The following is a 22,423-nucleotide window of genomic DNA, read 5'->3' on the forward strand; positions in this document are numbered from 1 at the left end:
TGAACGTTATGTAGTCTTGCGGCCGAAAAATATCTCTTTGTTGTGTTCTTTTTCCTAATCTCGCATGCGAGAGTTTACACTCTTCGATTGAAGTACAAGTGATATTTTTTGAACTATTTCTCAAGTGGAAGTCTTAAGGTTAAAAATGTTACGAATACTTAGTTTAAAGTCTTTCCAATCTCCTCAAATTTTTACTAAAAATCGATTATGTGAGGTGATACAATTTAGAAAACTCAATTTATTAGAGTATCAAAGTAAAGAGCTTTTAAGGGACTGTGGTATATCTGTGCAAAATTTCGCCATCATTGATGATTTAAATAAAGCTAGCTCTGCTCTGAAGAATTTATGTTAGTATAATTTTTTTTTTTTCTTTTTTCATCATATTTTATAGACATCTGTAATAAAATATACAAAATCTTTTTTATTTATTTACTATAAATAATTGTTTTAATTGTGACAATTTTGGGGCCAATGAACTTTTTGTATCTATTGTTTATTTTCCAGATGCAAATGAATATGTTATTAAAGCTCAAGTATTAGCAGGAGGACGCGGTAAAGGATGGTTCAACAATGGTTTTAAAGGTGGTGTACATCTTACAAAGGAGTAAGTTAAAATAGATGTGTAAAGATATTCTATATGGAGTGACTTATACAAAGTATTACAAACTATTTTTGATAAATCTATTACAGCAGCTACTTTGAATTATTTTGTGATATTCAATGACACAAAGAACTGATCATTTAATAATAATAAAAAAATTAAATTCTTAAAATTTAATAATTAGTAAGAAGAAGGATCTAATGTCATTTTTTTTTCATGCAATTTAATGTATATAAAAAAATAAATAATAAATTTACTGTTTACAAAGGATTAAAATAAGAGTTGAAAAGTTTCAAATTTCTGCTTGAACATTTGTTGGAATTTGACATGAATTGAATTGTGTGTTTGTTTTCCTTTTTTTTTTTTTTGTATTCAATAAAGTTTATGATAAACTTAATACCACTTTTTAAGAGCTTGTACTTTTGATAATATGTATATTAAATTTATATTTAATGATTATGGATATAATAATAACAATTTTATATTTTTTATACCTTATTTATTTGAAATATTATTATAGAGATAGTAATTGCTTTTCTTTAATTTTTTATGTTATTTTGAAATATTTTTTTTCCAATAGTCCCAAAGAAGTAGTAGATGTTGCAAAGAACATGTTAGGTCATCGGCTGATTACTAAACAAACTTCAAAGGATGGCATTTTGGTACAAAAAGTTATGATAGCTGAATCTGTTGATATTGTTTCCGAAAAATATATTTGCATTCTGATGGATCGACAACATAATGGGCCAGTATTAATTGCCTCTCCAATGGGTGGTATGGACATTGAAACTGTTGCTAAAGAACAACCTGAATTAATAAAAACTGTGCCATTGGATATATATCATGGGATTAATGATGCTATTGCCAAAGATATCAGTAATTTCTTAGGATTTAATGACCCAGAGGTACATAACAAAGCAATTTATGAGTTGAAGAGTTTATGGAAATTATTCGTTGATATTGATGCTTTACAAATTGAAATCAACCCATTAGTATTAACCAAAGATAAACAAGTTGTTGCAGTAGATGCCAAAATTTCATTTGATGATAATGCACAATTTAGACAGCAGGAGCTTTTTGCTTTAGAAGATACTAATGAAAAGGACCCAAGAGAAGTAGATGCATTACATTTTAATTTAAATTACATTGGAATGGATGGGAATATTGGATGTTTAGGTTGATATTTTGCAGTAACATATGCATGTTTTTGTAATATATTGATCATGTATAACAGCATAATTTTTATTATTTTTATTTTCAGTTAATGGAGCTGGCTTAGCTATGGCAACAATGGATATTATTCAATTAAATGGAGGAAATCCTGCTAATTTTTTGGATGTAGGTGGAAGTGTAAAAGAGGACCAAGTTTATCAAGCATTTCGTATTCTAAATGAAGGTATGCTTATAGATGTAGATTGTTATTGTTTCATATGTATGAAGTATTTTTATCATATAATTAATTCTTTAGATCCAAAAGTAAAGGCTATTCTGGTTAATGTATTTGGTGGAATTGTAAATTGTATTACCATAGCAAATGGAATTATAGCAGCTGCACGAAATTTAGGTCTTAAAATACCTCTTGTCGTTAGATTAGAAGGTAATCATTTTTCAATAATAGAAACAAAAACATTTATTGCAAAAAATGACCAAATCAAAGAATAATATTTTTCACAATTCAATGACAAATATATTTTTTTATTAAAAATTATGATGTTGATTATAGAAATGAAAAAGAAATGTGTTTTGACTTGGTCATTATTGCATTAAGTCTATGACATAATTAGTAATTTTAGTTGCAAGAATTGTTATTCTTTTACTTGCACACAGAAGCAGTTAAACATGATATATTTTCTTTCTTTTACTTTACATTATTTGCAGGTACTAATGTAAATGAAGCAAAAAAGACTCTTAAAGACTCCGGCTTGCCAATAATTACAGCTAATGACTTAGATGAAGCAGCAAGAAAAGCTGTTATGTCTATAAAAACATAAATACATTGCTATTTTCTTACAACTATGTAACCTCCTAAAGACTGGAAATCTACGGTTGTGATTTGTAGTGTTATAAATTTTAATACAAAAAAGATTCATATAATATAATTTGCATAATCTTCTCATAAGTTGTCGTTATCTTATTGCAAATTATTAATTAATATTTTTCTGATTTTTACAGATTTTTAAAAATGGTTTATGTATATATATCGTTTTGAATATAACTCTATAAATATATTTAATTTTTTAATGCATGTGTTCAAAGGAAAACAAGATTATGGTGTGTAGCATTGAATTATAAACTTTATTTCGTTTTAGTAATAATGGATTATCATTTTATCCATTTATGCTCTATTATTTTTATGATATAGAATATATTAGAAAATGCATTTTCCATGTATTCTCAAAATGCAACTTTCCATTTGTTTATTAAAATTATTATACCCCTCTATTATAATTTTTTTTTACGAGACTAAAAGTAAATTTTGTAATTTTTTTATGTTACTTTCACTTTTAACATATTTATAAAAGAACACATTTTACTCAACATCTATCTATTGTTATATACTTTATTTAACGTTTTAGAAATATTTTTTAAACAAAGTACCAGATTAAAGAGAGCTTCATTGTTATTATTGAATGTCCGATTTTTCAATCATTGATTAAAGATAACATAGTCAGCATCAGTTGGTAATTTGTAAATATGCCTATTAAAATAGACAAAGTATTCGTTTGTATAATATTGATTAAACATAAAACTTGCACAAATACACTACTTATATAATACTTTGTAAATAATTTGTATATTTATATTCTTAATATTTTCAGATGAAAAAATTATATGATGGTAGATGTAATACAAATCACATCATATGAATAATATTAAAATCTTGCAAAAAAAATATTCAAAATTATTCTCTGCACAAAGTTTAATCTATGATCTAAAATCTGAACAATGTAGCAACATTATAATAATCAATACTGCATGAAAAATTGCTTGAAGATTGCACAGTGTATAAATAGTATGTATAGTTATTTATTTATCATGTATAAGTACCATAATACGAAGTATTAAATGTTACATACAAACTAAAATGGGCAGAATAAGAGATACGATTTCGAGCATTTGTCTAAGAGTAGTGGCATGAGAGATAAAATTTTTGTGACGTTATATGTAAAATATAAAATATTGTGTGCAGGTAGGAAACAAATGATTCAAATATCATAATGTAGTGCTGCATATGCTAACATGTTGGTAAAAGTTATCAAAATTTGATAACAAGTTTTGTTGGTACAAATAATCTTGTATAATTATTAACTTAACCTAAACGAAATGTCACAATGAAAAACAAAGAAATAGTTTAATCATTTGATGCATAACATTTTTTAGTAAGATAACTTTCAATTTTCATATTCGCAGGAAATTACATTCCACTTGACTTTCGTCCATTGTTGTATAAGGGGACTAGAAATTATACGTATGTTCCTTGCTTCGTCCAAAATAAGAAATAGTCTATTCTGTGTGTATATATTTATACAGGATCTTGAATGTTAAATTGGAACTTAAGATAGGAATCCACTAGATTCACGCAAGACTATATAACGCCACGCCATATATGTATATCGAAATAGATCTTTTTACGTTCTACATAATTGAATAGAAATCAATTTGTCCCATATTATTCTATGTTGTTGTAGTATTTCACGTAAATTTGTAATTTCCGTATAATACTCCTTTTTTTTGTGCATCTCAGGAACACTGATTTTCTAATTTACAAACGTATTGAGACATGATATACATGCAGAGTTTTAACTTTTGCTTACAAGTGGAAGCGTGTCAGAAGCATAGTGACGTTCGCTCTTTCATATACGTCACAGTCGTTTGTGTAGTGTGCGTGTGGGATAGTCGGCGTGGTCCAAGTGAATTCCTAGCTTCGACCTCACGTACTTACCTAATATAAAACAAGAACACAACAAAGTTTTAGCATTTACTATACATTTCAAAATATTAGGTAATATGCCAATAATTTCAGATAGTTTCCTACCCTTTGATTTTTCTACATACATTCTCAATCTATTTTTTTCAAATACTTAGCTATTAACAATGTCAAATTGATAATGTTGATATTTTTTACTTTGTTCGTTAGGAGTATGCTTTACTATTTTTAAAGCAAATCTCATATTCATAATGCAGTTGGTTTTTACACATGGTACGGTAATTTCGTGTTCTGTATAGTATCAGTAAGGAAAAGGAGGAAAGAAGAAAGGAAAGATGTGAGAATAGAAATTAGCTTATCCACTCTTGAAGAGAAGGATGGCTACCTGACCTAGGTAGAAATATATAAAATGTCTAGTTTCATGTGTCACATAACTTCCAAAATTACGTCCTACAATGCAGTGCCACGTTGGATTATATTTTTTATCAAATTCTTTCTTGATAAATGCTGCTATATCCTGCAATCAAAAAAATGGACAATGATTGGTACTTGATCAATTTCCATGTATGATATACATCTACAAAATATATTTTTCTGTTCAAACATATGAAATAAATGCAATGCAAGTTTGTATTGTCAACTGTTTTGGTCTTGTATCTAAGATCTGTATTAAAATATAAAACTTCCCACAGAAAAAGAAATCAGTTACGTATTATAAATCTACTGTGTTCATTTTTTAGTATACATGTTGATAAACTAAAGTCAAGTTTTGACAGAAGATATTTACATCAGTAAAAACAAACTAATTCATTTAGAGACTAAAAAAATTATATTTACTATATCTTATAATTATAATATAATATTAGTACAACTTAATCTGTTTTTTCTGATATATATCTTCTCAAAATGTGTGATCTATGTATTATACAAGTATTACTGAAATTTCAGATTCCAAGTTTTTATAATATTCTTCATATATTTTAAATTAATTAAATGACAACATTAATGATAATCGAATAATATATAAATGAATAGAAAATAATACCTATTACATAAATAAAGTATGCACTTTTAATATCATAAGTGCTTTCCTTTATGCTGTGACATATGCTTCATTTTTATATGCAGATTTCCTGAGTGAAAGATTTATAACATAAAAAAATTATATTATAAGAAAAAAATTTCATTTTTAATCTTATTGTATTTCTTATTTAATTCTTATTATTATATAAGCCACATAAAAAAAAAAAGAAAAAAAAAAAGAAGAGAGATATGAGCATATCTATTTCATACATTTTTCATTGATATTTTGAGTTATATTAAATTCAATATTAGTTAATAATACGCCTCTTAATACTTATTCATAAATTCCATGTGATGTATAATCAAGCATATACACATGGTACGCATATGCATGTTTCTTGTTATTGGCTACGTGTTTCAGTACCATAGTTAGAAGTCGTGTGAATTTTGATAGAAAAAAATCCATAGGAATCTTATTTTGCATTCCAATCTCCTGTTGTTATATTTCCACATATATAATTGTTTTATAATATTCCTGGAAACCCTAGAATTTGTAGAAAAACTTTAATTCAATAAAGAAGAAATCTATAGAACCAACATCAGCTGAAAATGAACAGCCGTAATATAAGTTTAAAATGAGAACGACAAATACTGAATTTTTTGTTCTTGTTTTTTTTTATTTTTCTTTTTTTATTTTTATTTTTTATATATATATATATATATAATGCGGTTTATCGATTTAGACTTAAGATCTTTAGATCGTTTAAAAACTTTGCTCATGCACATTAGGCTAATACCGTCTAATTAATTGTCACTCCTACTGTAACGACATGCAAAATAAGATTCCCTGCAAATTCATTTCACAATATTACATTTTTATATTAATTTTGATCTTAAAAAAAGAAAAAAAAAATAGATATTCTTAAATAGAAACCATGTATTTTTTAAAATAATTACCTTTTCTATATTATACTTTTCCAGAGCTTGAGTTGCACAATCGACAGCATCCTGCTGCATCTCTTCAGACATATCCGCATTCTTGATAACAGCCTTTCTGTCTGACATTTTGTTTGTTCTATAAAATACAAGATTATTGAATCTATTGTCAAACGTATGTATATATATGTGTATATATATATATATATATATATATATATATATATATACACTATTTTTTTCATAATATACATAACAAACTTTTGACAGAAATTAATATGACAGATATTTTTGCTTTAGTTATAGCTCCAAAAATTTTATTTACATCATAAAAAGTAATTCAATGAACTATTAGGAAAAGTGAAACATTGAATAGATCATTTATATTTTTAATATGTCAATACCACAGTTAAAATTCTTTCAATAAATTTACGAAAAAGTTTCCGACATATAATAAATGAAATTGTCCATAAAATTAAAATATTGAACATACTTGAAAAATGGAAAATGAGTAATTTTAACAACAGCGTGTATATCAATCGATGGCATAACAAAAATTTTAAATTATCGGAAAAAGACAATGTCTTTAACGACTTAAATATCAGTACAATATTAACGGATGGAATGAAACGCGGGAGGATATTGTTTTGTCGATATGGCTTAATAAGTATAACAGTTTACTTGCACGCGATTGAAATTGCGATCGAAATCACTGTTAATATATTTACTTGCAAAGTATATTAAATTTAATAGATCAAAATATAAAATAATTTTTTGGAGTATACCAAAAGCAGGGGCTTTTACCTCGGTTTTAAAAAAGCAATACATCTGATAAAATAATAAACATACCTTTTTTTATAAACACACTTTCACTAAAAAACGCAGGGAAAGCGTTTATAATTTTCTTTTCCCCCTGTTATATGCGGAATTCTCAAAATGGAATAATTTACTTAAAAATTTTTGCGCACTTAAGCCGACAACGAAAATTACTCGACCGAGTTTCAGACTGAAATGTCCGCAGATATCCTACGGTTCTTATTGGCTCACGATTAGGGTCTTCTATCAGGGTCTTCTATCGGTCCAGAATGCCTTGCAACTAGTATGCCGCGAAAAAACAAATTGAGATTTAGTTTTATCACGTATATACAGACATATTTTTATTAATTTCTATCGATAAATAAAGCACGTATCATGTAAATTTAAGAAAGTTTTATAATAATTTATAAGAATTTATTATACATATAGGTAAAATAGTCGCTTTAAAATTTATCTTACATTATTGCAGTTATCTTATGTTATCTTATCATGTCTTACCTGTCACATATAAAATCTCGAATAATTTATATCGCACACGATTCTGTTATTATTTTTATTAGTAATAAATTAAAGAGGTTAAATTTATATATAGTTAAGATAGTTTTATAGGTTATCTTCCTAACCAATAACTTTTAAATAAAAAGTTTTTGATTAATACTAAATATCTTATTATTTTTTAAGTACTATTGAATATTTTAATAATAATTCTTTTGTATGATTATAATTAAAATATTTTAACGCATGATTACAATATCATAAATAATTAATATAAATAATTTCAACAGAAGAATTAATTTCACAATTAATTTTTATTAGAATTTATTGAATATAATACCCGTTTATAAAGTAAAAATTATATCTATAACGAGAAAATGTCGATGTGTTTAAGTTTTGCGATTTCGATATTCGATTTAAATCAGTTTCGATTATCGATATAACGCACGTCAGTTTTTGATTTTAAATATGCTTATTCAAACCTACTGTCTTGTTACAACCTTTACTTAAGTGTCATGTATGCATGAGTATTTGATTTATCGTTAATTTATTTGAAAAATATTTACTACATCGAAATGATATCGAAATGATATTTCATGACTATTGTTTACCATTTAAAAAATATTACAAGGGCTCAACCAAACTCTGTGTAAGTCACAATCTAATGATGAAGATTGAAAGTGCTTGCAATATAAAGCTATGAGAATTGTTGTTCTCATTATGTTTTACACTATGATTTATATAAAAAGAAGTTCCGAAGAAGGGATAGATATAAGAAAGAATAAAAAAACTCAAGTTATAACCTCCAATTACGATGTTTCTGTGAAATCAATTTCAAGGACAGGTATGTATTCATAAATTCTAACAGTGATAACAAACGATCTGAAAAACGATTATTTTTTTAGAAACATTATTGAATGATCCGACTCGATCAATGAAAGTTACTTTTTTAAATGTAAATTATACGGATAATATACCGTTTAATTTATCGAAGAGCATGGAAGTTTATCTCATACAAATTAAGTTTCAAGTTATCGATTATGATCTTTTAAGGATAAATGAATTCATTGTATATTACGGATTTTATGCAACTGATAATTTTTACGTCAGTCAAAATGGCAATTTCGAATACGTATATTTGCAGATTTATATTCCACGATATTTTTTTATTAATATAGGATTACGCACAGTTTCTAATTCGATAAATGTAAAACATAATGTCGAGAAGTCATTTCTGTTACAATATAATCGAGAGAAAGATAATTTGACGAAGAAACGAAATAATAATGAAAACTATAATATACCGATACATTTTCGATTAGGTAGAAATTTAAAATCAGTGATAATGCCACGTCACGTTAAAGATCAATTAGGGAATTTTCAAGTTTACAAAGCGTTCAAAATGAATCGTAATGAAGATCCAAAAAGGAAGAGTAAATTTTCAGAAAAATCATATTTAAGAAAAAGAAGTGCTTATTATTCGTCTCATACGTCACAATTTGACGATCAAAGTTCGTTATTGTTAAGGAATATAAGAAATATTAAAGAGCAATATTTTACTACAGATAGAAATGCCGATATCTATAATATAAAAAATGTAAAATCATCGAATTCGCGTAAACTTCTTGAAAGAGAATTAAAAATGCAGAACGAAGAGAAACGAAATAAGAACGTAAAAAGAATGTACAACAATTCGAAAAGACAGAAAAAAGTGACGGAAAATAGCACGACGGATTACGATTATTACATAGATGAAAGTCTAGAAAGTGATGATAAAGATGAGTATGAAAATGATTATGAGAAACCCGAAATAAGTTCTCATTGGTACGATTATGAGGAAAAACTTACCACGGAATCAACGACAATCGGTTTAGAATTAAGTACTTTGTCTGACGCTGATTATTTTATCTCACAATTATCAAGTACCTTAACTAGTACATTACCAACTGAAGTGACGGAGACAAGCACAGCTGATTATGATTATTTCATAGATGATACTTTAGAGAGTGATGATAAAGATTATTCTGAGTATGATTATGAGGAACCCGAAATAAGTACTTATTGGTATGATTATGAGGAAGAATTTACTACAACACCAACGACAATCGATTTAGAACAATTACAAATCGAAGAAACTTATACTTCAACGAGTGAAGAAATTGTTGTTACTCCTTCTGTTACATTATTATCAATAATTGAAACTACGCGGACTACAGAATTAAGAGAGACAACTTTGAGCTTTGTAATCACAGAAACATCAACATTTGTAACTACAGTATCTATTACTGAATTAACAACAACAGAAATTACGGAAACGTTATTACCTGCAGTGACTACAAAATTTACGATTTATACTACTATTTCACCTAGTACAGAAAGCACAACAGAATTAACAACTATAACAATGGAGTACACAAGTACTTTGGTATCTACTACAGAAGTTACAATTACAGAGACATTACCATTTTTAACTATCGAAGAAACGACAACGTGGATAGAAAATATAACAGAACCATCATTATTTGAGGAAAGCGAAATAATTACAACAATCACTTTTACATCGACTGAATTAATTACAACTCCTTATACTACGTTTACCTATACTCCTGAAATTACAACGACGGGAATAATTACAAATGTAACGACAGAAGAATTCCCAACAAGTACAGAAACATTGCCAACTTCAACGAAAACTACATATACTTATACAGTTTCATCTTTAGAAACATCAACTGCTATAACAGAAAGTGAAACTTACTTTTTCGTAACAACAACGGCAACATTCGTTACTTACGATATTGGTAGGACAATTCCTGAAATATTCGAAACAACCACTCCGTTACCTTTTATAGTACCAACCGAAATTACCACATTAACCGAAGAAATCTCGGAACCGACAAGTACAACACCGTTATCAATTTTATCAATCCCTGAAGAAAGTACATTTCCAGTTTCCGAAACTACATTTATTTCTTCGGCAGAAACTACATATTTTTATACAGTTTCATCTTTAGAAACATCAACTGCTATAACAGAAAGTGAAACTTACTTTTTCGTAACAACAACGGCAACATTCGTTACTTACGATATTGATAGGACAGTTCCTGAAATATTCGAAACAACCACTCCATTACCTTTTACAGTGTCAATCGAAATTACTACATTAACGGAAGAAATCTTGGAACCGACAAGTACAACACCGTTATCAATTTTATCAATCCCCGAAGAAAGTACATCTCCAGTTTCCGAAACTACCTTTATTTCTTCGACGGAAACCACATATATTTATGTAGTTTCATCTGTAGAAACATCAACAGCTGTAACAGAAAGTGAAACTTATTTTTTCGTAACAACAACGGTAACATTCGTTACTTATGATATTGATAGGACAGTTCCTGAAATATTCGAAACAACCACTCCATTACCTTTTACAGTGTCAATCGAAATTACCACATTAACAGAAGAAATCTTGGAACCGACAAGTACAACACCTTTATCAATTTTATCAATCCCCGAAGAAAGTACATCTCCAGTTTCCGAAACTACATTTATTTCTTCGACGGAAACTACATATATTTATACAGTTTCATCTTTAAAAACATCAACTGCCATAACAGAAAGTGAAACTTATTTTTTCGTAACAACAACGGCAACATTCGTTACTTACTATATTCATAGAACAATTCCTGAGATATTAGAAACAACTACTCCATTACCTTTTATAGTGCCAATCGAAATTACCACATTAACAGAAGAAATCCTGGAACCGACAAGTACAACACCTTTATCAATTTTATCAATCCCCGAAGAAAGTACATCTCCAGTTTCCGAAACTACATTTATTTCTTCGACGGAAACTACATATATTTATACAGTTTCATCTTTAGAAACATCAACTGCTATAACAGAAAGTGAAACTTATTTTTTCGTAACAACATCGGAAACGCTTGATACTTACTATACTGATGAATTGCTAGATCTCGAGATTACAATTATTCCTTCGACAGAAATTACATTTACTACGTTGGAGGAGGAAATCTCTACGTTGATAACAACACCTGTAATTGATGTAACTCAACATGAAAAGACTTCGTTTATACCTTTCTCTGAAGCCTATACGTCAATACCCATATCATTTTTACGAACTGATACGACAATTCATGAAAAACTGAAAGCGGAAACAGATAGTTCAGAATATGAAGAATTCTATGATGAAGAATATGGTAAAGATTATAAAGAATCATATGAGGAAGATGAATATGAAGATGAGGAGAAAGCTAGCTCAATCTGGTATGAATACGAAGAAGAAAAAGAAACGACGATGTTCGATCGAAAAACTACGAAATTTAAAACTACCAAGATTATCGAGAAGGAAACAAGCAAAATCACTGAGAATAAAACTGTCCCGATAGTTTCATTGACTACGAAACCTATCTTAACGGAAATGGAAACAATATCGACAAGAGAAGAATATGAAACATCAACGACAATTTCTGAAACAATCAAAGATTTCGAAAGAACATTGACGACAAAATCATTAACACCTTCGGTTCCTACCATCGAAGAGTTTACTCTAACTTCAGATAAAGTATTAACTTACACGACAGAACACTTAGAATGGTGGGCTGAGAAAAGTACTCTTAAAAAACACGATCATACAGGTACGCCTGAAATTGAACCAAAAACCAAATTAGATGTAACCCTTCCGAAATTTATTGTCTCGCCAGATGAAACAACAATAGATTTGTTTACTGAAAAAGAAACGATTACACAGACTAAAATATTTCCAACAATGACTGATAGCAGTATATATTATGAAACAACTACTGACGAAGAAACTAAATTATTTGTTACTGAAGGCGAAGAGACGGAATTGTATTTTACAACATCTTCTGATTTCGTATCCTTATTGACGACAGATGATATTTTAGATGACAAAATAAAAGATAAAGATAACATACTTAAGGAACTTATAACTGAAATTAAAATATTAGAGAATCGTATAAAAGAAATTACAAAGAAAGAGGAAGAACAAACTAGGAAAGAGATGGAATGGGAAGAGAAAACAAAGACGGAAATGGAGGAGAAACAAAAGCAAGAATTTACACCTATTATTGATACTACTTCTCCTGATATTTTTCTTAAATCGCTTCCTGACGATATCGAGACGAGCGAGGTATCAGAAACGATCGAGACATCATCATTCGATAGTACCATATACGATTTTACTGTACCGCAATATACTACTATCGAATCTATTACTTCTGAATCTTTGCTAATGAAGCAGGATTTCGAAACGAAGGTAAAAAATTTGAAGGAAGAGCGGGATAGAAAGCAAAAGGAATTAGAGGAATTAGAAAAACGTTTGAAAGAAAGAAAGGAGAAATTCGAAAGGGAAAAGGAAAAGTTTAAAGATGATTTACGAAATGGATTTGAGGATGAAACGAAGGATGAAGTCACTCCATTATTTAAAACGATTGAAGAAAGAACCACTGTTGAAGACAGAACTACTCCTTTTAAAGAAGAAGAGGATGAGGATGAGGATGAGGATGAGGATGAGGATGAGGATATTCCACACAGATTGGTTTCACGAATATGGGCGAGTACCATCAAACCTCCTGTTGAGTCAGAAAAATTTACACCTTCACCACCGACAGAAAGAACCACACCAATATTTCGAGGTTTCAATAGAGTGGCAATAATTCCTGAAAAATGCGACAAAAAGAAAATCGTAAAGGGAAAGGAATATCCAAGGATGTTAACAAGAGATGATACTAACGAAAATTTATCATAATTTAATAGATTTTTCAAACAGATAAATATTGAGATAGCTACAATATCTTTTGAGAAGTTGTATATCTTGAATATGCAGTAAGCTTTTAAGAAAAATGAACTTTCTTTACTTTCTCATATCTGGCGGGGGAAAAGGAAGTTACATAAATATGACTCATTTAGTAAAACTTAAGTACTGAAGTCGACGTGTAAATGATGTATAAAAATAAGAAATCTTGATAACTATAAATAATGCAAATAAGGTAGAAGGAAGGAGAAAGATGTATAGATAAAAAATATGAAATAAATTAATATTAAATATTGTATGTCCTAAGAAATAATAATAAGAATCGTATTAATATTTGCAGATAATGAATAAATTGTAGCCGAAAGCTTGTCGGAGCATCTTTTGGCGCGGTTTTACGAAAGCGAGCTGGATTGTCTAGCGGATCGTTCAGTAGTTGATTGTGAACGACTAGTGTCATGCGAGTCGAGATCTTACTAAGCATTTTCTAATCGTACAAAGATCGCTTACATACCACCGTCCCCACTACATGCGTGTCTTAAGCGTTGCTCGCGTTGCTATGATACATCGAGACGCCGACATCACTCGTTTATCAAAATCTAACGAGAACGATCAGCTGTGTTTACCTTCGGTCTCATCGAATAACCGATCGTTTTTCTATTTCCGTCGCGCGTCCTGCTGTTGGCATAGCTCTTCGAACTCTTCCGCTGACAAGATGTCATACAAAAACACTGTGTATATATATATATATATATATATGTTTCAGAACTCAAACTATAAGGGTTTGTAAGGGAGGCCAAGGAAAATATCTTTTATCAGACAATGGACAACATGAAATCAGGAACACTTCGTTGGTTCAGTACAACTCGAACAAATATTGAATGATAACGAAGTAAACCAGTTATACTGCTCATACAAATATATATTTGACAATTGCCTGATTGTTGGAAATCATTTCATTTGTACAAACTACTCTTACCAGCGCAATTATTGATTGACAACCTGATCACGTAACGGAATAACGACGCGTCGATCTCAGGATTTTCTGACAAAAAATCTTTACCTTAATCTCTCTAACTATATATATAGTATTGTGAATAATAATAAACTCAGACATTTTCTGAAGTCTTTCTGCAATATTTTCATAAAATCGTTTATCTTATTATATTATAATAAGATAGTAAGAACTTTTCTATGTAAAAAGTTTTTGTTATCTTTTCGTAATATAACTATCAGTTGAATGTTATAGAACAAAGCTATTTAGTCTGTGAATATTTATAAACTCAGTTGTTGTTCGGAGCTCAATAATAATGATTCCGTGCCTTACAGTCGGCTATACGGCGAGATTATATCAGAATAAATATTCAAAAGAAGTTTTTTAAAAGATCTATTAGTTTTCAATCATTCACTATGTTGTGTGGTAAACAATTAAACGATATTGAAAAACATCGAATAATCGATTTAAAGAGTTGTTTTACTATTATGAATGATGAAAAAGTGTGGTTGAGTTTATAATTATTTACAACATTGTATATGTGTGTGTGTTTGTGTATAGGTATAGGAGGAAATAGAAAAGAATTCAATCGTTTCTTAAATAAATAATTTTACAAGATCGATAACATAGTACTTTACATCTTTACACGCCATTTAGTTATGATTGGTAAAGAGAAGAGAAGGGTATTTAAAAGCAGGTTGAGAGCTAAACAACAACCAGTTCGATTTATACAACGGACGGGACGATTGCTCCTGAGAAACGAGGTAAAAAGACAGTTTAAAAGTTAAAATACTTTTTAATATTAGGAATTTTTTATATAACGCAGTTAATATGTTCTTACAAAGATTTAAGCGGTGTAAAAAATGATCTCTTAAAACGAGAATATTTAAAATAAATGAAAAATTTGTATATTTAATTTTTAAAACATAAGAACGATTATTAATAATTACTGAGAATTCTTTCGTCGTTTTAATTTTTTGACAATGGCATTTAAAGTTATTCAGCTTTGTTTTTATATCATGTTTTATTCTAAATTGTTCATATCGTTTTTAAAATTAAAATATAGCCATTGCTAGAAAATATTAACACTTAAAACTTGATATATATATATATATATATATATATATATATAAATAATTAAAAATTCGTATAAATGCATGCATTGCAAATATAATAAATATATAAACCGGAAACTAAAATTGTAATATTTCATTGTTAAATGTAATTATTTATCATCTACAATATTAATCGTTTTTCTTATTTTTTGCTTCGAGGTATTTATTGTGAGTATAAAGTATTAATAATGATGAGAATAATAATAATAATAACAATATTAAAAGAAAAATTTATATTTACAACAGAAAGTATACCGTAATAGAAAGTATCATAATTCGCAATAAAATTCTGGTTGTGTTTTAATTACTGGTTTTCCTTACTGTGTCAAAAGCATTACATAAAATGTTATGGTATAATACAAGTGACGGTGCATATTCGTTTCTTCCGTATACCACTTTCTCTTACAATACCATGTTTTACTTTCATCTTCAAAGATCTTACATCGCAAATACACCATTCAGTATCGTTCGATTGATTAAGAAAACATTTATCATTAAATACATATACATAATAGTATAACTTCGGTAATTGAAATAAACCATATTTCAGTAAATATGTTATAAAATAATGTCTTTATAATAAATTATAAAATAGTTTCTTTTATACTATTTTTGTTTATTTATATCTACAGAAAGTTAAGTTGAGTAAATATATAATCACAATTATATCAATGATGGATTTTAGATTTTTTTTTTTTACTATTAATAAAATCATATTAATAAAATTAAATTGACAGATGTAATAAAAATAAATCTAGTTTTGGTATTAACTATTATTTATATCGATATGTGTATTGTTAAAAAATACATAAAAATATGTTGTTAAATACGTATTATGCTTTTGAAATTTTTTTGAACAGAAGAGCATGATAGCTTCGTGAAAAATTATGGATTGCAAAGTACGAAGGAGTTTTTAATTTATAAGTCTGATAGCTTTATAACTGAAATGACTTATATTTTTTAATTTTTCAGAATGATTGTCACAGTCAGTTTATTTTTGATAGTAATAATATTACTATTATACTTGGAGTCACGCAAACCTGAAGGATATCCACCAGGTATGCCTGAGTATATATATGAGAAAGTTCGTAATATATAGGGTGTCCCGTCTTAATTCAGCCCCGTCTTAATAAGCACCTTCAATACTTTGCTTTTAATTCTATGACAAAAAATGTCATAGAAAATAATTATTTGATTCAAAAGAGACCACACTTTAATTAATACAAAAATGCGTTATTTCAGCACATGCAATTTTAATACGTTCTTTTATGTGAGACACTTCGTAAAAAGTGTTTATGTTATTATACAAATAATTTATAGGTCCTAAATGGTGGCCTATTCTTGGCAGTGCGATGGAAGTAGCACGGATACGAAAAGATGCAGGATATTTATTTAAAACTTGTTCCATTCTTAGTGAAAAATATGGATCAGTAATTGGTTTAAAAATTGGTAGCGATCGCATTGTGATACTAAACGATTATAATAGCGTATGCTCTATGCTTACAAATCCTGATTGTGAAGGTAGACCAACTAGTATTATGTATAAAGAAAGAACTTGGGGTAAAAGAAGAGGTGAAAATTATTTATACACGGAGTAAAATATAAATTAATTAATAACACATAATAATTACAGATATTTTTTTTGTTAATTATCATTTTTTTCATCAGGCCTTATCTTGGTTGATGGTAAATCGTGGATAGAACAACGTCGATTTGTTCTTCGTCATTTAAGAAATTTTGGTTACGGTCGAAATAGTATGGCTGCGATCATAGAGGAGGAAGCTTTAAAATTAGTCGAACATTTTGAGAAATTACTTCGTGAAGAGTATCATGATATAAATGACAATATAAATAGAACATCAAGCGTTTGTAACAATCATAATATTAGTATTAATAATGATGATGAAATATATGAATTGAAAAATAAAATTAGCGAAAATAAAAGCAAAATATTTAAATATAATGTAAATGACAAATATAATATAGATAAGGAAATAAATAATGAGAATAATTTCCACGACAAATTAAATATAAAATTAAATGATAACAAATCGAATAATGCATTTACTTCGAGACAAATGGTCATATCGATGCATGATGCTTTTGGCGTGACTGTCCTAAACACGTTATGGAGAATGATGGCTGGTAAAAGGTCACTTTTAAATATTTTACGATTAAGCCATATCACATATATGTGAGTCGGTGATTATGAAAAATAAGTCTAAGTAAAAAATTTTTTCTTTTTCTCATTATGCAGGTTCAATACCGGTGACGAGACATTGATGTATTTACAAAAGATTTTTACAAAACTTTTTTATGAGATCGATATGATAGGTGCACCGTTTAGTCATTTTCCATTATTAAGATTTATTGCACCTAAACTTTCTGGTTACCAATTTTTTATAGAGACTCATCAACAACTCTGGTCATTTTTATATGTAAGTATGCTACATAAAATCAAATAATTTCTTTGAAAAAAATAAATCAAAATAATGGCATAAACATATATTATTCTCTGAAATGTTCTTTTTTTTATAAAATATGGAAGCATTGAATGTAAAAATAATCTTATTATTAATAATTAAAAATGGAAAAGTACTTATTAAAATAGTAACAGATAAAAAAGCATGATATTCTATACATTTAAATTAATTAAAATTTTTTCAATATTGCCTTTTTATAATCGTAGAATCTTTTGTCTCACCAAGAAATATTAATTTAATTATATCGCTTTTAGAAGGAATTAGAAAACCACAAAGACACCTTTAATCCGAATGCACCACGAGATTTTATGGATGTTTACTTGTCAGTTTTAAAGTCGAAAGAGTGTAGTAAAACATTTTCAGGTATATTTTTAAATTTCATTGATACTGCAATTAGTCATACATATGAAATTATTAATTTACTATATTTAAAACTATCGTATTATTTACAGAATCTCAGCTATTAGCTATTTGTATGGATTTATTTATTGCTGGTTCTGAAACGACATCCAAAACTTTAAGTTTTTGTTTTCTGTATTTAATACTTTTTCCTAATGTTCAAAAAAAAGCGCACGAAGAAATCGACAGAGTTATTGGTGACGGACGTTTTCCAACATTAGCCGATCGGACGAGGTACATAAATATTGATAATTTTTATGATATTTAAATAAAAATGTATATATAATTCCATTAAAGGATGACCTATTTAAACGCCATTGTTTTGGAATCATTAAGAATGTTTATGGGGCGAAATTTGAATATACCACACAGAGCATTAAAGGATACATATATAATGGATCATCGAATTCCGAAAGTAAGATATTTTAGTTAAAAATATATATATGAATTAAACAAATTATTATTTCATCCAATAAAAAATAGACACTTACATAATTTGTAGGATACAATGATTATTGTCAATTTTAATGAATTATTTATGAACAAATCTTGGAGTGATCCAGAAGAATTTAGACCAGAAAGATTTATTGATAAAAATGGTAGGATTTCTGTACAAGATCAATATTTTCCGTTTAGTATAGGTATGTTTATATCTATTATACGATCGAAAATTACTATCGACACATAAAATTTAAAAATATATTTATAATTGTAACAGGTCGACGTCGCTGTATGGGAGAGACATTAGCAAGAAGTAATTTATTCATTGTAATAACTACTCTCTTACAAAAATTTACATTTTCTGTAGTACCTGGAGAACAAAAGCCATCCACATTAGATTTCCATGATGGTGTAACTGCTGCTCCAAAACCATTTAAAGTATTAGTTACTGCTAAGACGTAATCCACATGCAAATATTTCATAAACATATTGAGTGCATCATAATCAAAATTATAGTAAAATTAGAAATATTGTTACATATCATCAAATTTATTGATGAAAATCTTGTACATGAGACATTATTATGTACACTAATCCCATAATTCCAACTTCTTGCCAATTCATTAAAACTGAACCTATTAAACTATTAAAAAATAAATATGAAATTAAAAAGATTTTTACTATAAATTTTATTACTCATTAATTATTTTATTTTAATTACAAATTTTACATAATTACAAACAAATAAAACCTATTAATCCTTGTTTAATTACTTATTTTTACTAATTTCTATAGGTAACAAATCTCCCCATCTGCTAACTCTTGCACAACGATATGCATTCCTATAAATACATAATTGAAGTACTTAAACATAGTCAATGTAATATATTTATCAAAGTAAACAAAAGACATTATGTACTAACTTTCCATACTTGTAAGAGGTGAATATAATTTCTTCTAATTTCCCATTAGCTGTACATGTACGACATATTACATGCCTGGATCGTTTTAATGTTGGCTGTACAACACGTGGCCATTGCTTATCACTATCTGATCGTATATCTGAAAAGAAATATTTTCTCTATAATACTATAATTCCGTTATTTTATATCAATAAAGAATATATTTTATTGTAACTAAGTATACCTTTTTTCAATATGACATAAGAGAAACGTTGTTTTTTTAAAAGAGAAGGACCTAACAATGGTAATGTATAATAAGAAGTCTCAAAATTACAAGGAATCTCATCCGTGTAATATCTTGGGCACTTCATATCATGAGGACACTAAAATAAGATATTTGTAAAATATTAACTGTATTAGTTTCTTATAAATTTTAAAAAGTATTAAGAAAATTAACTTTTCCTTTTATACTTATCAGTTAAACTTATCTAGGTCAGAATAAAATTTGGATAAATATATATTTTATGATAGTACTTACAGGTGCAAGAACATGGGCACAATTATTATTATTATCATTTGATTCGAAAATATTATAGAGTACAATATCACGTGCTTCATTCACTGCCTTTAAAAAGATGATGGATATTATATATAAGAATAAAAGAAATGTTATTTCATATGAATTTCATAAATACATACTGTAAATCCTGCATTTGTTCCATCTTCAATAATAACAAGATACTTTTGCGCTTTAGCCCAAAGTTTTTGTATAACATTAAAACGTGTCTTCATATCAGGTAATTCCAATAAAGAAAATGAACTAACAACAATATCATAAGTTGGCTATAACCGTAAAAACACAATTAAAAATTCATTTGATATTTAAAACATAGTACATATGAAATTTCAGAATTATACCACAGGAACTGCAGGAAGAAACTGTCTATAGAAAATGTTTTTAATTGGATGAGTATTATATTTGTTTAATTCTTCTGACAAATCATTCATTTCAATTGAAGAATCTACACCAAAATATTCTTTTAAAGAATCAGACCAAAGTTGTGATGCTGCCCTAAATTAACAATATCCTTTATAATTATTTAATATTTATATATTTTTAATACATATCAAATCTAATACATACCACATAACTGTTCCAATTCCAGATCCAAAATCAAATAAAGTTTGAGGTTTAAAATTTATATTCTTACTTTTAATTTGATTTAAGACTTTATATACAACAGAATATTCATATTGGCTTCTACCAACTATATACAACAAACCAGTTTGTCTGTTATAATCAATAGCGATATTGGTTGAATTATGCAATTGTCGTTTTTCATTATATAATTTTGGATTAATGTTTATATTAAATTCATTAATATTTTTATCCATTTTATACAAATTTGAAGGATGCATAGAAGCTTGTAATTTTTTTTCTTCATTCTGTAAATTTGGTTCTACATTTGATATATTTCTACCAAGTAAATGTTGCATCAATTTTTGTCCACCATTGGATAAATATGATTTTGATATTTTTGAATCTTTATATAATAAAAAAAAAATAAAGAAATTATTTTACACTATATATTATTATTATATTATATTTAAGTAACAATTATTACAAACCTTCTAAAACTATCTCAATTGAATTCTTAATCCAATCAGGTACTTCTACAAATCGTGGTTTTATTATTCCAGGATGATGTCGATGTTTTAATAAATCATTTTCAAGTAAAGTATTTACATCATCATCAAGTTTTACTTCCACTTTTACTGAAAACTAAAGATATAATTCTATTTAAATCATAATTATATAAAAATCAGAATACATAATAAAAATAAGATTGTATATGTCATGTATATTATGTTGTTTTTTATAAGCCATAAATATTTTTAAACTTACATTTCGCACTTGCATACGTCGTAAAAAATATAAATTTAACATCATGTAATTTCTTTTTCAAAATTTATACCATCAATGAAAAAAAATCACGTGTATTTTAACCTATAAAAAATGTAAACAGATTTTCTAATCGTCCCTTTATGAAAACTTTTAAACGATTGTAATCACTTCATATATTACTTATGATTTATTAAATAATTTTTTCATAATATATTTTTTATAATGACTTTAATTACAAAAAATTTCTAAGATAGTAATTTCCTAAATTTAATAAAAATATATAATTTTTTTTCTTTTATTTACGTGATATATAATTGTGTATTTCGATTCTTTGAATCGACATTTGATATCAAATTAATATAAAAAGTTACTCAAACAATAATAAAAATATATAAAATCATAATTTATATTTTATTATACTCAATTCTATTATACATGTTTGTTGTTTTCCAGTACTATTGTAATATTTAGATTCATTTGAGGTAATAGCAAAATTTTGTCAATAGAGAGCGTGATTGATGATATTAATAGAAAACTATTTGGAAGAACATTGTTTATGTTCAAAATAAAATAATTTATTAAGGTTG

The 22,423-nt window shown here is 27.5% G+C and overlaps 5 protein-coding genes across 9 annotated transcripts; 3 read left to right on the forward strand and 2 right to left on the reverse strand.

Annotated features, from left to right (window-relative positions):
- Positions 1–145: 145 nt before the first annotated feature.
- On the forward strand, positions 146–2,720 carry LOC127065609 (succinate--CoA ligase [GDP-forming] subunit beta, mitochondrial). Of its 2 annotated transcripts, XM_050998190.1 has the most exons (6): positions 146–347; positions 505–604; positions 1,182–1,777; positions 1,863–1,997; positions 2,070–2,198; positions 2,480–2,720. In XM_050998190.1, exons 1-6 carry the CDS (start codon positions 146–148, stop codon positions 2,590–2,592), a joined length of 1,275 nt encoding a protein of 424 aa, XP_050854147.1. In that variant the 3' UTR covers positions 2,593–2,720. The 2 variants fall into 2 exon arrangements, with proteins under 2 accessions (XP_050854147.1, XP_050854149.1); XM_050998192.1 differs by having other exon boundaries at positions 329–347; positions 691–1,777; positions 1,863–2,198.
- An 888-nt stretch (positions 2,721–3,608) lies between these two features.
- LOC127065620 (dynein light chain 2, cytoplasmic) lies at positions 3,609–7,506 on the reverse strand. Its single transcript, XM_050998216.1, has 3 exons — positions 7,338–7,506; positions 6,510–6,627; positions 3,609–5,046 (listed from the first exon to the last, which is right to left on the reverse strand). Exons 2-3 carry the CDS (start codon positions 6,615–6,617, stop codon positions 4,885–4,887), a joined length of 270 nt encoding a protein of 89 aa, XP_050854173.1. The 5' UTR covers positions 6,618–6,627; positions 7,338–7,506; the 3' UTR covers positions 3,609–4,884.
- Positions 7,507–8,467: 961 nt separating this feature from the next.
- Positions 8,468–19,540, forward strand: LOC127065604 (probable cytochrome P450 303a1). 3 transcript variants are annotated; one of them, XM_050998180.1, is made up of 12 exons: positions 8,468–8,643; positions 14,363–14,488; positions 15,152–15,354; positions 16,678–16,763; positions 17,026–17,277; positions 17,374–17,857; positions 17,963–18,143; positions 18,443–18,551; positions 18,641–18,821; positions 18,885–19,002; positions 19,090–19,228; positions 19,306–19,540. In XM_050998180.1, exons 4-12 carry the CDS (start codon positions 16,679–16,681, stop codon positions 19,488–19,490), a joined length of 1,734 nt encoding a protein of 577 aa, XP_050854137.1. In that variant the 5' UTR covers positions 8,468–8,643; positions 14,363–14,488; positions 15,152–15,354; position 16,678; the 3' UTR covers positions 19,491–19,540. The 3 variants fall into 3 exon arrangements, with proteins under 3 accessions (XP_050854137.1, XP_050854138.1, XP_050854139.1); XM_050998181.1 differs by having other exon boundaries at positions 19,090–19,186; positions 19,396–19,540; XM_050998182.1 differs by lacking the exon at positions 19,306–19,540 and having other exon boundaries at positions 19,071–19,170.
- LOC127065793 (uncharacterized) lies at positions 8,532–16,669 on the forward strand. Its single transcript, XM_050998648.1, has 4 exons — positions 8,532–8,643; positions 8,705–8,917; positions 9,122–12,799; positions 16,566–16,669. Exons 1-4 carry the CDS (start codon positions 8,532–8,534, stop codon positions 16,667–16,669), a joined length of 4,107 nt encoding a protein of 1,368 aa, XP_050854605.1.
- An 18-nt stretch (positions 19,541–19,558) lies between the features above and the next one.
- On the reverse strand, positions 19,559–22,415 carry LOC127065608 (methyltransferase-like protein 17, mitochondrial). Of its 2 annotated transcripts, none has more exons than XM_050998188.1 (10): positions 22,140–22,415; positions 21,837–21,938; positions 21,560–21,713; positions 21,075–21,474; positions 20,849–21,002; positions 20,630–20,773; positions 20,469–20,555; positions 20,175–20,313; positions 19,952–20,090; positions 19,559–19,870 (listed from the first exon to the last, which is right to left on the reverse strand). In XM_050998188.1, exons 2-10 carry the CDS (start codon positions 21,879–21,881, stop codon positions 19,798–19,800), a joined length of 1,335 nt encoding a protein of 444 aa, XP_050854145.1. In that variant the 5' UTR covers positions 21,882–21,938; positions 22,140–22,415; the 3' UTR covers positions 19,559–19,797. The 2 variants fall into 2 exon arrangements, with proteins under 2 accessions (XP_050854145.1, XP_050854146.1); XM_050998189.1 differs by having other exon boundaries at positions 22,272–22,410.
- Between the last annotated feature and the right edge of the window lie 8 nt (positions 22,416–22,423).

The sequence above is a fragment of the Vespula vulgaris genome, chromosome 8, assembly GCF_905475345.1.
Source record: "Vespula vulgaris chromosome 8, iyVesVulg1.1, whole genome shotgun sequence".
NCBI classification, from domain to species: domain Eukaryota; kingdom Metazoa; phylum Arthropoda; class Insecta; order Hymenoptera; family Vespidae; genus Vespula; species Vespula vulgaris.